We start from the raw sequence: 16553 nt of genomic DNA, 5'->3' as shown, positions 1-16553 counted from the left end.
ATTTTAAATGTTCACTAAGTGTTTATTTTGAAGGCTCCAAAGCACCATATCCGGTACGCTTTCGTTTGAATTGAGAGACTTGACTTGAAATAATACGCGCGGTTGCATTGCTTCTTTCGACGTCAATATCAAAACACCAATGAGAGAACGGGGATTAAATAAATCCTGGAAATAGACTGTAACGCATACACACACTCCCAAACATACATTTTGACAAAAGCTGATATTTAAACACTTTTACAAGAAGCTCTGTATGTGTTTGTGTGCCGTTATCCCGACTACAGTGAGTGACAGAGGTTTGTTCCCTTGGAGACGCCGTAGCGGGTGTGCGCTCAGTTTCCGCCCACTGAAGTCACCTCAACAGGAAGTGAGCGTAGTCCAGTGCAAGTGAGCCAACTACCAAAACAAACTACGAGCAGCGCCTCAGATCCAGCTTCACTGCAGATAACGGGGCCCTAGCATCACCATGGACGGCATGCCGACGCCCCTGCGGTGCTTCAGTGAGTTCCACTCCGCGGAGATGTTCGTGGATGACGGGGTGGAAACGGTGACTTCAGTGGAGCAGGTGAGCTTTGTTAGCCAGTGTGGCTAAAGCTAAAGCTGCTGGGACTGACTTTTCCACTCTCAGTGGAAATGTGTTGCAGAGAATCAGCTGTAACTCACGTATTTTTTATTTTGATTTTTTACTTATAAATTGATCGGTAGATTGATCGTGATCAATTCGAGATCATTGGCTCGCCGTTCTTTAGCCACCACCCGTGACCATTTAGGCAGCTAGCATTGTACCTTAATGGGATTAAGTTTGAATTAACTTGGCTGCTGGGACGCAGCAGGGGTGGTAGGTATTATTATATCATTGATGCTTTTATTTTGTTAGAAGCAGCCAATTTATTATCACGTAAGGTAGAGAAATGTGTCATGATTTATTATTCTTATGAATAAATAAGTAAACATCACTGAAAATCTGAGGTTCTAATCTTAAACATGCTGTGTGTGCAAGACACCCTCCAAATAACAGCTGCATTAAATTAACATTTGAACAAAAGTTTGCTTTTCATAACTGTTTATTGCATGGTTTTATTGATTAATCTTAACTTCAGAAATCAACAAAGTATGTAATTTGCCCAGCGGTGCTCCAAGCTTTGTGTCAGAATTGGCATATATGATTTTATTGTTTACTTTTTTAAATGTGTCATTGCACTTTAGACAACACTGACACTTTTAAGTCACCAATGTAAATGTGCTGAGGTTAGTTCAACTGCCAGTTTACACCTGTCAACTGATAAGCATCACGAAACTGTGGCACGGAGCTGCCAAAGATAAGTTTGAGTTACTGTAGAAACAGCGTCATCATTGTGTAGTTTGTTCAGCTCTGACAAGTTTATTTCTTAGCTGCAGAGTGTCACGCTCAGTACGTATCTTGATCCTAGTACTCTTTTCTGCCCTGTCCTTTTTAACTAGAAAAAGGTGGAACGCAGCATTGAAGAAGTCATCAGTGCTTACAAGCAAACACACAGCTTACCACAGTAAGTATTCAGTGCCGACATGCTGTTGTATAGTGTAGCGTATAAAATCAAAGCCCAAAGGCCAGATATTGTGAATCCATAGTAATTATGATCATCTGTTCTTTGGGCTCTCATAATGTTGAACAGCTATTATGAAACATTTCCAAGAACTCTGCTCATTGGCTGTGGCTGTTTTTTTTTTTTTTCACGAACACCTGCTGTTTACCAGTAGACATGGCTGCATGGAGATGTATGATGGCTGTTATCCAAATGATGCACTGATCATCGGCCCACATACTTTGCTCCTGCTATCAGCTGTCATCAGTCCTCTTTTAATGGGGTGACTCATCTCATTTCCATGACAACTGTTTGGACGTGAATGTCACCAGTACTGCAGCCAATGGGGAAGTGTCAGTTATGGAATGATAGAAAAAATGAATGGTTTTAATCGGTAAAAGCCACGTCTTTAGTAGTGACTGATTTTCTGTGGGTTGACCAACCTTTGGGTAAAAGTTGAAAAGCTCTTTTTGTGCGCTTTATATTACATCTCTTGGAGTTCATTAGCATGCTGTTGGCTGGAAACAAAGATCCATACACAATTTGCAAATAGTTTTGGAAAGGGCAAGAAGACAGTTACAGTTACAGACACTACAACAGGGACCGCAGCCAAGATTTCAGAAATCCTGATCTCAGAAATCAAGCAGGAATTTTTCAACCCATCATGTGTGATTTACGGGTGACTGTGGAATATAAACCTTACAGGAAACAATACACCCAGCATGACCCTGCTGCCCTCAGTGGTAGCTATAGCCCTTTGCACCGTACACAGGAGTTACAGAAATGACCTAATTGACTCAGTATTGATAGTAAAATGAATATGAGACAAAACATGTTTTTTTTATAGCTGATATCTCTGCCAACATCTGTGTGCACGATTAATGGAAATAGAAATGGTAAGATATCAGTGACATGTATTACTAAGCATCAGAGTATTTGCTCCCTTTTCTCTTTCAGATGTTTGCGCTTCTCAACACGAGACTGAAATTATAGGTTTAATTTACTTGCATCCGGGTCTGTGGCCCCGTCTGCCCTCAGCATTTAAACAGCCGAGCAGAATCCCACATAACTGTGGTGGGCGGACTGGCTTTTAGCTGCTTAGCACTGGTCCTGTGCTCCCCTCTGATTGTTGTTGTGTTGCAGAATTGCTGCTGTGAAACCTCGGGCAGTGATCTGTGACTAACCCTGTGTCGGTAGAGTGTAATTACAATCGTGGCGAACACTGCGTGAAAAGGGCAGGCAGCGAATTGGTCTTGGTGGGTGGTTGGTGAGGAGGGAGGGGAGGGGAGGGCGAGGGGGGTTGTCAGCTGTCTTTGACTCCCTGACACACATACGCTTGTTTGTGCAAAGAGATACAGAGATGCAGATGAAAGTTGCGCTGGTGTTCCTGTGGCGCACACTGACATTAAAACGATGGAAGGGAACAGTGTGTGACTAAGGCCCATGGTTCTCTTTTCATATGCTCACATACACTGTCTGTATCTGCTTCAGAGAGTTGAGTCTCTTCTCTCAGCTGTTTCTCAGATGTCTCAGACTTTCTCTCCTATTCTCCCTGATGTATTTGTGATCGATCCTTCTGTCCTGTTTTTGTTCTCCAGGCCGACCTTGTTGCGGGATCAGCACTACCAATATCTCAAGAAGGGCTTACGTCATTTATCAGACGCTTACGAGGTATGGTATCTCACACGGCGGAACATCTGTTACAGACGTGTACGTCTGTGTTGGATAACCCTGGTGACACATACAACCGAGTCCTCCCCTCCCGGCTAAGTTTCTACCAAAGTTCACCCAGAGGTTGCATTAGTTCCAGTGTGTCAGTAATAACCTGTGCTGACCTGGAGGACAGTAACACTCACCGCCTCTGGATAGGTGCGCGACTGGCTCACTCTGCTTTAAATAGAAGTACCGTTGTATTCCTTGTTTTCTTGTGTGTTCGAACTATTATCTACTCTGGCCAGGAAAGAGCGAGCGAGCCTCCAGCTCAGTATCTGACTGATTTGACTGAAAACCAGACTGTGTTCGCAGAGCTGTGACAGTGTGCTGTATTTGCACGTTCAACTTAGCATTGCAGCGGCGTTGCAAGGAATTGGCAGTGGAAATTAGAAGCTGAGTCATAATATTATGTAATAAACACAGCACAAAAGACATCACATCGCGGTGTTGTTTGTGTGATAAACACTTAACATGATCATATATTTAACCAGACGTCGAAAATAAGCGGTGTGATAATTCTCTGTGTCTGAGCTCTGTAATCTTCCTCCTCGGCCTCTCCTTTGTCTGTCTGGCAGACTTGTTTTCCCTCGTCTCCACCTCTGACTGACTGATCTCGTTTATTGCTATAATTGGTCATCTGATGCCCATCTGATCAAATGATGTGTGTGTGTGTGTGTGCATCTGTGTGTGTGCGCTGTCTGTCTCCGTGCAAGTAGTGTCTGGATGCTAGCAGACCGTGGCTTTGCTTCTGGATTCTTCACAGTCTGGAGTTACTGGAGGAGCCCGTTCCCTCAGCTGTCGCCTCAGAGTGAGTCACACACACACAAACACACACACACACACTCAGACTCATACTCTACAACTAAACTGCTACCAAGGGGGAAGAGCGAAGCCAAATAAAGTCTGCACGCTGCCAAATGCTTTTTATTATTTATTATAGTTGCATAGTTCTCACAATTACTAAATGCTGCAGAGGAGAAAATGCTCCTGCAATGCAAAACTGTTGATATCTTTAGCTGAACAGTCTTTGCAGCAGTAGGAGTAGTAGTAGTTGTTTACTGCAGCCAGACAATACTAAGCATCACCCTACCGTGTCTTCGTAGATGAGAGTTTAAAGGTGCAGTGTGTAGAATTTAATGGCATCTAGCAGGGAGGTTTCTGACTTGCAATCCACTGAATACTCTGAGAATTTGAACTATGGCTATCAAGTGTACCATTACAGACAAAGGCCTCTCTCCCATGCTCTGCAGATGGACTGTTTAATTATTTCCTCCCCTTGTAGTTTCCATAATTAACTGCAACAGTTAATCTGAATCCCTCTGTAACCAAACACTCACAGTACATAATAGTCATGGCGTCGATGTAAGTAGCTGTGAAATGAATGTTTTTCCTCAAATTATTATGATTGATAATTGTGATTAACAACAGTACTGAGCAGGTGTATTTGGGAGATGTTAGTGTAGCCACGACTTCAAACTGTGCTGCTGTAATGGCCACCGAAATGTCACTTGATTAAACTATTGCCAGTCAGAAGTAACACTCCAGCAAACCCCGTAGCGGGTAGCAATGCCAGGCTGCCAGCCCACACTCTCATTATTGCTGTGAGGCGTGCCAGCACACCGGCTGGCACTACCCAGGGCCAATGTGACACCCTCGTGCTCACACACGGGCCCTGTTCAAGGATTTATAACAATGCAACCTACAACAGACTGCTTTCTCTTTCCCATGAAATGTACACTGTTCTCAGGTCAGTGCTGGCACTGGACCGGCTGGCCAGAGTTAATGTAGGTTTCCCTTCCAACGCATTTGGCTCAAGGCATGCTTGCAGTTTTGTGATTTCTCTCCATGGCGGAGGATGAAGAGGACATTTGTGAGAGAAGCAGCTCAGTGCACGGAGGCTGGAAAGACAGGAAGCTGTGGTTGAGATGGTCTGTGCCCGGTGCCACGTCAGCTACAGGGAGCTAACCCAGTCGTGCTCGTTTTCTGATTTGCTGTGGCTTAGGCTTGAGATATTAGAATCGGAGCTCTCTCTTTCACTGTGCATTCATTTTTGGATTTTTGGAAAGTTAATTGAAAATGCACGGTCTTTCTCCGGCAGGAGCTTCAGTTAATGTTCACATCAGAATGATGGAAAAATGTAATCGGAGTGACTTTGACTGTGGTGGGATGGTTGGTGGATTAGGGCTGTGTATTTCTAAAAAATTCTGATCTTCTTGCACAACAGTCTCTGGAGTTTACAATGGTGCCAAAAACAATAAACACTCAGTTAGCTGCAGTTCCTGAGATGGAAATGCCTCATTGATGCCAGAGGTCAGAGGAGAACAGCCAGACTGGACAGAAAGGCTACAGTAACTCAGATAATCAGACTTTACAACTGTGGTGAGCAGAACAACGTCTGAGAATGAACAACACATCGAACCTCGAGGCAGACCACGTCAGGTTCCACTGCTGTCGGCCAAGAACAGAAATCTAAGGCTGCAGTGGACACAGGCTCACCAAGACTGGACAGATGAAGACCGGAAAAATGAGCCCGGTCTGATGAGTGTGAATTTCTGCTGAGGCTGTAGATGGTAGGGTCAGAATTTGGCATCAACAGCATGAATCCATGGACACAACCTGTCTTGCGTCAACAGTCCAGGCTGGTGGCGTAATGATGTGGGGAATGTTTTCCTGTTAGTCTTGGTACAGTAACACTCACACCGCTCCACTACCTCTGCTCTTGTCTCTCCACAGCGTGTGTCAGTTCCTGGCTCGCTGTCAGAGCCCAACAGGAGGTTTTGCTGGGGGACCGGGACAGCACGCCCACCTAGCACCCACCTATGCTGCCGTCAACGCCCTCTGTATCATAGGCACAGAAGAGGCCTATAATGTTATAGACAGGTACAGTCCTGACAGTGCAACCATAAGAACATAGAAACACTGACTGTAAACAGACGTACTCATCCAGTTGTTTTTGTTGTTATACAACACATTTTTTAATGCTGCACTATATATCAAGTCAAGTAACAAACTTTGATTATAGTTAGAAAGAAAAGTCCTGTGTTCCCACGTTAATCTCAGCTATGGGGTATGTACACAGAGAAGCTGAGCTCAGCACATTTAGAAGAGGACGTGTCCTGTGTTTCTGATGTCAAACGTCTCTGCAGTTTTGATGCAGAGCATGAATTTTGCTGTCAGCAATACTTTGGTTTGCAAATCACAAGAGTTTTTGTTATCGTAAGAATCAAACAAAAGATCAGTTTGTCACGCTGACTTCGCTGGAGAGATACAGCGCAACTCAGCGTGATGTACTATAAATAGTGGAATGCACACAACACTGTATGTGTCAAATTACCTTACAGGTATCACAGTGTTGTTCTACTGAATCTCATGCAGTCTGAATAAGTGTGCTTCAGATTATAAAATAACTAAAACAGTCCAGTCCATAAGTAGTTAGACAGCTTTTACTCTTCAGGCTCTCAAATTAAAGCTGAGACTTGCCATTTTAATGCAGGATCCATTATTTTATCAAGCACAGAGCCTGAAGAAGAACGGTCCTCCTATAATTATGGTCTGAACTGTATATTTCATCAGTTTGATGTTATAAAACATCATGAAAACCATACTCACATTTCAGAGCTTCTAATTAGTGGCTGTATAATTACATTTGAAATTAATTTATGAATGCATTAATTTAAACCCTCTTCAGCGTAATTGTATTTTCCTGCAGCGCGACATTATATTGTTACAGCTGTAGGAGAGCAGAGTACAGAAATCTCTTAAAGATGCTGTTTACCCAGAAGCTAATTACGAGCAGTCGTATCACAGAGGCCGTGTTTACACGACTTTCTACTCCTGATTTTCTCTGCAGTGAAGTTACTGATGTTTCCAGTCGTGATTCCTGTTTCACTGATGTGAAGCAGCTTTAGAAAGCAGGCGTTGACTTTGCATTAGTGCTTTATTAAATTTGCAGGACTTCCACTTGCCTCCCGCCCCCTTCCTCTGTTCCTTCTCTGCCTATTCTCTTTCCCTCTATCCATATCCCCCTCCCTATCATGTTTTCGACATACATCTTCTCCTCTCCCCTCTAATCACCCCCTCCTCTCTCTCTCTCTCTCTCTCTCTTCCCCCTGTGATGACCTTCTCCAGGGAGAAGCTGCTAGACTTCCTATGGTCAGTGAAGCAGCCAGATGGCTCGTTTGTGATGCACGTTGGAGGCGAGGTGGATGTCAGGTGAGAACCCAGAAGATGCCCCTACCTCTTCCACCCCCCCACCCTCTGTTCTCTTTCCTCAGTTTTTCATGCCTTTTCCCAATTTAGTATTATACTCACATCTCTCTCGTGTAAGAGTGGATTTATGTTTGAGTTACACTGTGTGTGTGTGTGTTGCCTCTTCTCTCTTTGAATCTGCTATGTGGGGCAGTGTTTTTTTGTTTTTTTTTTAATAAGAAGCTTTGAGGTATCGTCTTCTGTTTGAACAAAGAACCTCAGAAGTCAAAGTTACTTTTTCAGTCTCGGAGGAGTCTGTTATCTGCTGCCAACCAATTAATGTTCTGCTGTCATTGTGTATTATTCAGCTCTTCGCTTATCAGTCGCTGCCCTGTGAAAACCACGGATCTCCAACTTTTCATGAAATAAGAAAAGCCGCCTCTGTTTAATTGGTGAGCTAATCCAGGTTTTGTTTGCCTGAGAAACTGGTGGATTTTCTAAACCCTTAAAGAAGCACTTTTAGTGTTTGTTTTTAATATACGTACCCAGGACTGCCCTGGAAAGAATTATTGACAGTGAGTGGATTTTCCTGGTGAAATTAAGTCAACTAATCTTACAGTTGCGTGGTTTTCACTGGGCAGCGACCAGTAAACAAACCCACTTTCCACTGAATGCTGACTGCGTTCTGTATTTTTCTTGTTGTCAACAAATCCCATGAAAAGACCAAAACCAGCAATGAACTGATCCTATCACCAAGATACGTCTTATTCCCCTGTACCATAGGCTTCCATTGTTTCAAAAGATATTAAAAACATATGTCATGTTTCTTCATTATGATGAACACTGGAGATTATTTTGACTCAGTCCCACTTGCACCACCCTGCTGCTGTAAAGCCTCAGCAGAGCACTAAATGTGTATTAATCCACAGCTGAAAATAGTCCCTCAACAGTCTGTAAAAACTGCAGTGCTCACAGTCTTAGGAAGCTCCTGAGCCTTTTTAAAAAAAACAAAAAAACATTTAATTTGTGACGTGTTTTTAAAGATTTATGTTCTTTCTTTCTGAAGAGGAAGGGCTGTGAAGTCTGTTTGCCTGTACTGAGAGAAAGACGAGCACATTGGTTTTGTCTCTTTGGGAGATTTGTTGACAGTAAGAAAAACACAGAACAACACAAGTCTCAACCCTCAGACATGACTCAGTGTGTTTAAACGTACATATAGATGGACTCACCACAGGTGGTGCTGTTGACCCACTAGCATTGCTGCCATTTTCTAAATTTAAACAATTTTGCTCTCTCACGTCTTTTTAATAGACGTTGGGTGAGCATAGAGTTCTGCAGCATGGAGGAATAAATTATCATTAGCTCGTTCGTAGCATAAATCCAGGTCTCTTCAAGCGATTTGTTAAAAATAATAAAAAGATAAATTAGCACCAGCTTTATCCTCGAATTCTAAAAGCCTTTCAGTCTCTTGACAGCAGAGAAAAGGAAATATGTTCCAAAAAAGTTCATACTTGGTCTAAAAATACAATGCTTTGGAAGCTAATGTGTAAGTATAGGAAGAGCAGACTTCCTGCTCAGACGCGTCTCTCTTTGTTGATCTGTGTCAACATGCCTGTGTTGTTTCCTTTCATAGGAGTGCTTATTGTGCAGCCTCTGTAGCATCGCTCACAAACATCCTCACTCCTAAGCTGTTTGAGAACACGACCAACTGGATCATCAGGTACCACAGACCACCACAGCGGTTTAATATGGACTCGTTAAAGACCGTTCTGTTTCTCCACCGTCAGGGCAGTGTTTTATTTTGTGTTATTCTGTGTCCAGGTGTCAGAACTGGGAGGGCGGTCTAAGTGGAGTGCCAGGTTTGGAGGCCCACGGTGGCTACACATTCTGTGGCACAGCCGCCCTCGTCATCCTGGGCAAAGAACATATGCTGGATCTTAAAGCCCTGCTGGTGAGCAGCCTCATATGGCATTTTCACTTTTTTTTTACGAGGTTATTAAGCAAAAAGAAGCTTTAACATTACATAAAACACCCCCAGCTCAGAGTAACCTCCAGTACTGTTTGGCCTGAGTCCTAAAAACAAAAAGATGGGATCAGTGTAAGTCACGACAAAGCCCGCCTGCTAAAGTAATATCCCTGTTATAGGCTGCTGTGAGGGAGCAAGCAGAAACACACAGATGCGATAAAACGAGAATACAGTGTTATGACACGGAGCGAGATTTCATTAAGTAAGACGACTGATAACGCCTGGTGAATATTACACAAGTGAAAATCACAGCTTTGGTCTTTTTGGCTTATTTTAGATTAGCTTTTTGTTTAGAGATGGAGCTTGAAGCAGCACCTTGACATTATATCATTTCAGTGTTGGTGTTTAGCCACCAGGCTCTGGGCCCGTCAGAGGGCAACGTTTCCGTCGCTGTTCTTACCGTGGCTTGTGCTTTGACTACTGGGATATAGTGTTTATCCCCTTAGGGAAATTCTCTTGTCATTTCCCTGCTTCTAGAGACGGTAGAGATCAGAACAGCAGCCCTGGAGCTTCAGCATGAGCAGAGCTTTGCTTAGAGACTCTGCAGTAGGGCAGATGCTTGCTGACACGAAGCTTAAGGTCATCTGGAAAAGAAAGAGAGATAGTGTGTGTCACCAGGAGGCCAGCCTGCAGCGATTTTTTTTTTCTTTGTTATATCTCTTATTGAGAGGAGAAACACAGCTCCTGTTCACATCAAGTCAAGCCATTTTTATTTATGTAGCACGTTTAAAAACAACAGTTCACCCACATTGCTTTACAGTCGCAGCAGATGAATTAGCGATACAAGTAAACATAAAATGGTTAAAATGCAGTAAAAAGACTTTTAAAAAAAGCAAGTTTGAAAAAGGTAGATCTTTAAGTTTGATTTAAATTTGTCAGTTTGTCAATGATCAGAGTCAACTTTTTTTTTTTAGCTGTGTTTGCAGAGATGTTATAGGCAAAATGACCGTTTAACAATTCAAAATGTCGCACTTCTGCAGCACTTCCCCACCAGCTGCCGCCCGACTGTTACCACTCTTTAGCACATATTCAAATTCTTTGTGGTAATAAAGTTAAATTTGCATGTGACTGGTCAGAAAAACCTGTTCCCCACATGCTAGCAGGCTGGTAAATCGTCCCTCCTCCTTTAAACAGCCTCTCGTCTCTGTAGTAACACTCACTGAACACCCAGCCAGTGTCACAGGTTAACAGGAGCACGCCCTCTGAGGTGTCCTGTGTCAGTGTCCGTCCCCCCTGAGACCCACCCCCCCCCCCCCCCCCCCCCAGCATATGGATTTCTGTCCCAGTGGTTTAACCTGAGTGTCAGTGGAGCTGGAGGTCCCAGATGGTTTTTGGTGATGTGGCAAAGGCTGTAAGTCGACACCAGGTCGAGAATATCTACAGTGGTGGGACTCACCTGCTTTATCTCCTCTGCACAGCGCTGTGTCACTGGCTCACTGCAAATACAGCAGAGCGGAAATGATCAGTTAGTATGAAAATTAATGAACAGCTGTTTTAGAAAACATTCAATAATGAGATAAATTGTTATTTTCAGCCTTAATGTTCAAAACACGCGAGTATCACAGCTTTTATTCGCATTAATGTGATCAGTAGACATGTCTGACAACATCTGTTTCATCAAACAGAAAAAGGAAACATCTGTCTGCGTAGAGTCTGGTCTCTGAAGTTTCTGAGCTCCCAGTGAGATTAACATTTTCTGTGAAACATTTTATTTCCTCTAAAATTATGCGGCGTTGGAGCAGCAACGTCTTTCGTCTAGTGACGTAGGATGAGTCACACTGAATGAAAACTGTCCCAGTTTCATCGGTGAGAGAATGAATTCATCCTTCACACTGAGAGGAGTTTCATGTTTATCGCAACTCTCAGATTTATGTGGCCTGACTGAATTTGGTACCCAGTACTGGCTGAATTTTCGTTTTCAGGCATGTACATTAACAGTCGTGAGCACAGACGTGGTTTGTTTTTGACTGTTTGAAACCTAAAAATGACAGTTTGAAGTTACAAGATGAAATTGATATGATAATTAAGAACCTGTGTGTCGACACCAGCTGCTTCATCTGGGAGGACCTGCCGTGGCTCCGCAGAGAACGGTGTGACACAGTACCTGTCAAGTAAAGAGGAAGGAAGTCAGCATATTTCCCCACAGTGCGGCCTCGCCAGTGAATGACCACTCTGTCTGTTATAACCAAAGAAAAGCCTGCACTGAACTCAGCAGCAGCAGAGTGAAGCATTTATGATGCAGATTACTGATCAAAGATCGATCATGTCCATGTCACATTTAGAATACATCTTAGATTATCAGGATATTTGCATGTTACAGCTAAATACGTAGCCTGTAAAGGGACATATTTATTTTGAGTGTACATACCTGCAGAAACAGGTGTCTGTAGCCGGGCGGAATATCCTCGACCTCCTCCTCCTCCTGTGTTAAACTCCTGTTTGTTTACTGAAACTCTGCGTTTTCCTTCCTCAGTGGCTGAAACGAACTGACGTTAATAAGCTAAACATCGTCCTCCCTCTCCCGCGGACAGACCAGACCCCAGCTGGTATTAAACCTCAATATCCCATAATTACTCAGTCCAAGCTGAGCAGACTGGATGTGCACCAATTAGAGGTTTCCGTGGCAACGGCACTGCAAATTCCTTCCCATTTTGAAAATATTAAGACGCCGAATTTCCTTCAGTCCCCCCCCCCCCCTCTCCCGTTCCTCATCTCCGCCTCTGAGATCCTCTGAGGTTTCAGCTCTGGTATGAAAAGGAATTTGTTTCTGTTCACGACAGATGTGATTGCACTGAAAGAGACCAGGAGATCAGAGTGAACCATCCTCATCGTTTCAGAGAGGTGCACACGTGTTAAAACATGCCGGTTTTAACACGTGTTTTTTTGTTTCCTCCTCAGCGGTGGGTGGTCAGCAGACAGATGCGGTTCGAGGGAGGCTTCCAGGGCCGCTGTAACAAACTGGTGGACGGCTGCTACTCTTTCTGGCAGGCTGGACTCCTGCCTCTACTCCACAGAGCCTTATTCAAAGAAGGTACTGAATCTTTGGTCGTATCACTGAGGCTAGACCTGATACTGAGTAGGTCTTAAGTGTAATTAATAAAGTTTTCAGAGCTTATTTTGGCTAAGCACAGTGTTAGTGGTCAGAGGCCTCATAGCAAAGAGGAATTGGTTTGATTTCCAGTCAGTCTTTTTTTTTTTGTGTGTGTGAAATTAAGTAAATCTGAATGAATATTAATGTGGCATGCTCTGGGCACTGAACCCCGATATCGATTAAGGTGGGATAATTAATGTGGACTCATCAATTTCAGCTTTACCAGTTTCTTTAATCAAAAATTTTTGGCTTTAAACTGATTTTCACCTGCTGTTCACGTCCCCGTGCATTTTCAAGTTGGTGTTGCTGCTGCAAGACGACACAGATCATCACAATTTACAGTAAACAAGGTCGCCTCATATTTAGCACAGCTCATAAAATGCATTATGCAAGAGAAAGAAAAGAGAAAATGGGGGCAAGGTTGCAAAGAAGTAGCTGACGCACAGAATCTCTGCACTTGAAAAGGATTTTTTTATAATCCTAATTTAGTTGTACTTAATCATTTCTCTGCATCCATTTAATCATTTTTATTTAATGTTTTTAGAAACAAAAACTGAAAACTCTGACCTGTAAATATCCCGAATTATGTTTCTGTGTAAGTTGCTGTCATGAGTTTTGTTGTTGTGACTGGTTTGTGTTTGCGCAGGAGAGTCGGAGCTGAGTCTGCAGCGGTGGATGTTTGAGCAGCAGGCCTTGCAGGAGTACATCCTCCTCTGCTGTCAGAACCCAACAGGGGGCCTTCTGGATAAGCCTGGCAAGTCAGTACCACACCATCTGGACACACACACACACACACATGCCACAACACATAAAGGCTGGCAGCAGCACACACACACACACACACACACACTCACTACACTGTTAAATGTGATTCACATGGTTTTACGCAGGTTTATCATTTCTACATCACCGTCCTGTTTTGTGTCTCCGCGTGTCCCCACGTGTCTCCAGGTCCAGGGATTTTTACCACACGTGTTACTGCCTGAGCGGCCTCTCCATAGCACAGCACTTTGGAAACATGGACCTCCATCATGAGATGATCCTCGGCAGGGAGGAGAACAGACTGGTGAGGCTGCAGCAGGGAGGGAGAGGGAGGAATGGATGAATGAGGGTGGATTCATTCAGAAATTTAATATTAGAAACTGATTAGTTTTAGTAAAAAAAAAAAAACTTACCCTGGTAACTGGTGATATATTTGTGACTGACTAACCGTCAGTTTCAGCTGCTCTGCTAGCTTGCAAACTAGCTGTCACTCACACTTAGTTGCAGTGCATGGTGAGATAATCCATACCACAGTCGTGCCTGTCCCCTTAAATATGAAACTACAGCCGGCGGTCGTCTAGCGTAGATAAGCATAAAGACTGTAAACCACTTTAAGGTGTTAGAGCTGACTGAGATGGAAGGCCTGTCCTGTGCAGTCGAATGTTAATCAGCCTATATATATATATATAAGGAAAAGTACAGGTTAAAAAATAATCTTAATGTCTTTTTATTGATAATTTTCTGTCAGTACTGGATCTAAAAAACATTCATCAGACTCTTCATGGAGCTGTTTTACAGCATGATACCATCACTCCTGATGATTTAATGTCTGCAGCAGTGATGCGTGTCCTTGAATATGAAAAGGGATTTTGTTTTTTTTTAATTAAATCAACTCGAGGTCTCTTAAAAGCTCTCATCAGCTGCTCATTTTCCCTTTGATGCACGGGCACCTTTCATTTCTCCACCGTGCGGTGACTTATTACGCTATTGGTTTGTCATTTTAGCAGTGAGCAGAATGAATTTTCATTTGAATTCAGTTGCATGCACCTGCATTCAAAGACATGAAGGCTAGACACCGTTCACGTTTGCACTTTAAACCTTTAATATTTTCAGTTCGATGGTCGAGGGGACAGATGCACGGACAGATGTTTGGGTGGAGTGTACAAGTAAAGAAATCGAAATACGGCCGATGACGTGGTTACACTTAAAGATGTGAACAGTACCGGCAGTGGTGTTGGTTTTATTTTCCTGTTTCCTGTTGTATTACTGGCACTTACTGTTGGTAACAGTAAGCCCACCCCCCAACTTCTCCCTACATGCAGATCTGCACTTAGACTGTACTACAGCAGCCACATTAATCCTGGCAGTGGTTCTGTCACATCTGTCTACAGCTGGACATTATGCAAAATGCTTTTCATGCATAGTTTTAAACTGAGTGTGGATAAAAACATGTACAGTTAAAACAGTTAAGCACACGAGCTCTGCAACAAACTGCCTCTGTGAGCATCATTATGTTCTCTGTTTTTGGAACGAGGTGTTGATTCAACTCTGGAAATTTCTGAGCTTGTGTTTTGTGGTGGCGTTGCACCAGGTGGTAGTGAAATGTCTCATCCGCCACCAAAAATGACTATAAAGAAAAGGAAGTTTGAATTTATCACAAAGCTGTTGTAATGAAATCACTTTGTTTCACCAAATCCTTTTGTTCAGCTTTTGTTTTGTTTGTAGTGGTCATAGGTTTTTGTTTTGAACTTCCAAGTCTTAAATATTGTTTCTAAATCACGATCTTTTCCACCACACATTCAGATCGATGATAAGAAAAAACACATTTTTGGTTTTATTAATTTGAAACTAGAGCAAAAAAAAAAAAAATTCTGTTTTGTGTTTTGAGTTTTACATAAAACTGCACACAGAGCAGAAGTGTTTAAAGAGATCGATTCTTCTGTAGCAGGCAGTTTCATTCTCAGAAATCAATGTGAGAGTGTCCATGGATAGTGGAGGGAGTGTAAACTGTACCATCATTAACACACAGGGAAACTATAATTACACTTGCACCAGATTAGATTAAGTGGTTGGGAAACTGGGACGGTCTAGCTACAAATAGATGCTCAAAAAATGTTTAGAATAACAAATGTCTTGTTTACCTTTTGTTTTCCTCTGTAGGCTCCAACTCATCCAGTCTACAACATTTGTCCAGAGAAGGTGGCTCAGGCCCTGCAGCACTTTCACCGCCTGCCTGTCCCCGAGGACAACAGGCAGGCGGGAGTCTCCGCTGACGACAGACTGCCGGACCCCGCCGCTGCCTCCGGATCAGCTGACCCTCAGTCCTAGTTCGTTCGTCCTCAGCGGAGACGTCACCGTACGTGAACCGTCCAACTCTGGGGAACAGACTTGAACCAGCGAACAGCAGTTAGGTCTGATGTGGGCGAGCCCCGAGAACCGGCGGGACGGTGGACCCTCAGTAGAAACGGCGGCTGGCGTTTAGGAGGAGTTTTCCTGAATAAAGCTCAACAGTTGTGCGTGAGCAGCTTTGCATACAGATGGATTTTTTTTTTTTTTTTTTTTTTGCAATGCCCATTGTTTTCATTCTCTGAAATAAAAGTTAAACTGTATAAGGTTTCAGTATGACCGAAATTAATAAAACTTTATATAGCAGTTTTCATAATGGTGTTATAAAATGCTTGATGACTTCTAAATATGTTGGTAAAAAATTTCATACACATCCCACAGCTTCATAACTAACAAATACAAACAGCATCAGTGTAATATTTCTAAAAAAAAAAGTGCAGTATTTTTAGACTCAGTATATTTAAATTTGTGGCACATATTGTGTGATATTTCTGCCCCAAAATATTAGTTTTCTGTCAAGCAGCCATCGAGTTTACTTTATAAGGAGCCGATTTCCAGAGGAACTTCTTTGAAAGAACCATTTAAATAATTTGACGGCCAATTCAATAAATAAAACACGAAACATCCAAATAATTAAAACACTTCAGATACTTTCATTCTGGTGTCTTGGGGCGTGAGGACATTTCTAAAATCTAGGCTATGGCTCTGCTGGAGAGCTGGAATTAAAGGGAAAGAAAAAAAAATAAGAAAAAAAATCTAAATAAGAAAAGACAGATTCACCATGTTCATACTGTAAGTAGGTTGGCTGCCGGCTGTTGCTGCTCAGAGATGAAAACGTAAGCTGGCCCAGTTTTTGCCTCTTGGC

The 16553-nt window shown here is 42.9% G+C and overlaps 1 protein-coding gene across 1 annotated transcript; it reads left to right on the top strand.

Moving 5' to 3' along the window:
• The first annotated feature begins 366 nt into the window (after nucleotides 1-366).
• fntb (farnesyltransferase, CAAX box, beta) lies at nucleotides 367-16001 on the top strand. The gene is made up of 12 exons (XM_041063841.1): nucleotides 367-565; nucleotides 1462-1526; nucleotides 3161-3233; nucleotides 3992-4083; nucleotides 6009-6155; nucleotides 7404-7487; nucleotides 9097-9183; nucleotides 9285-9414; nucleotides 12388-12520; nucleotides 13227-13338; nucleotides 13532-13646; nucleotides 15503-16001. Exons 1-12 carry the CDS (start codon nucleotides 467-469, stop codon nucleotides 15668-15670), a joined length of 1305 nt encoding a protein of 434 aa, XP_040919775.1. The 5' UTR covers nucleotides 367-466; the 3' UTR covers nucleotides 15671-16001.
• Nucleotides 16002-16553: the final 552 nt, after the last annotated feature.

Source organism: Toxotes jaculatrix, chromosome 19 (assembly GCF_017976425.1).
Source record: "Toxotes jaculatrix isolate fToxJac2 chromosome 19, fToxJac2.pri, whole genome shotgun sequence".
In the NCBI taxonomy this organism is placed as follows: Eukaryota; Metazoa; Chordata; class Actinopteri; family Toxotidae; genus Toxotes; species Toxotes jaculatrix.
This window is presented reverse-complemented; position numbering and strand designations above follow the sequence as displayed.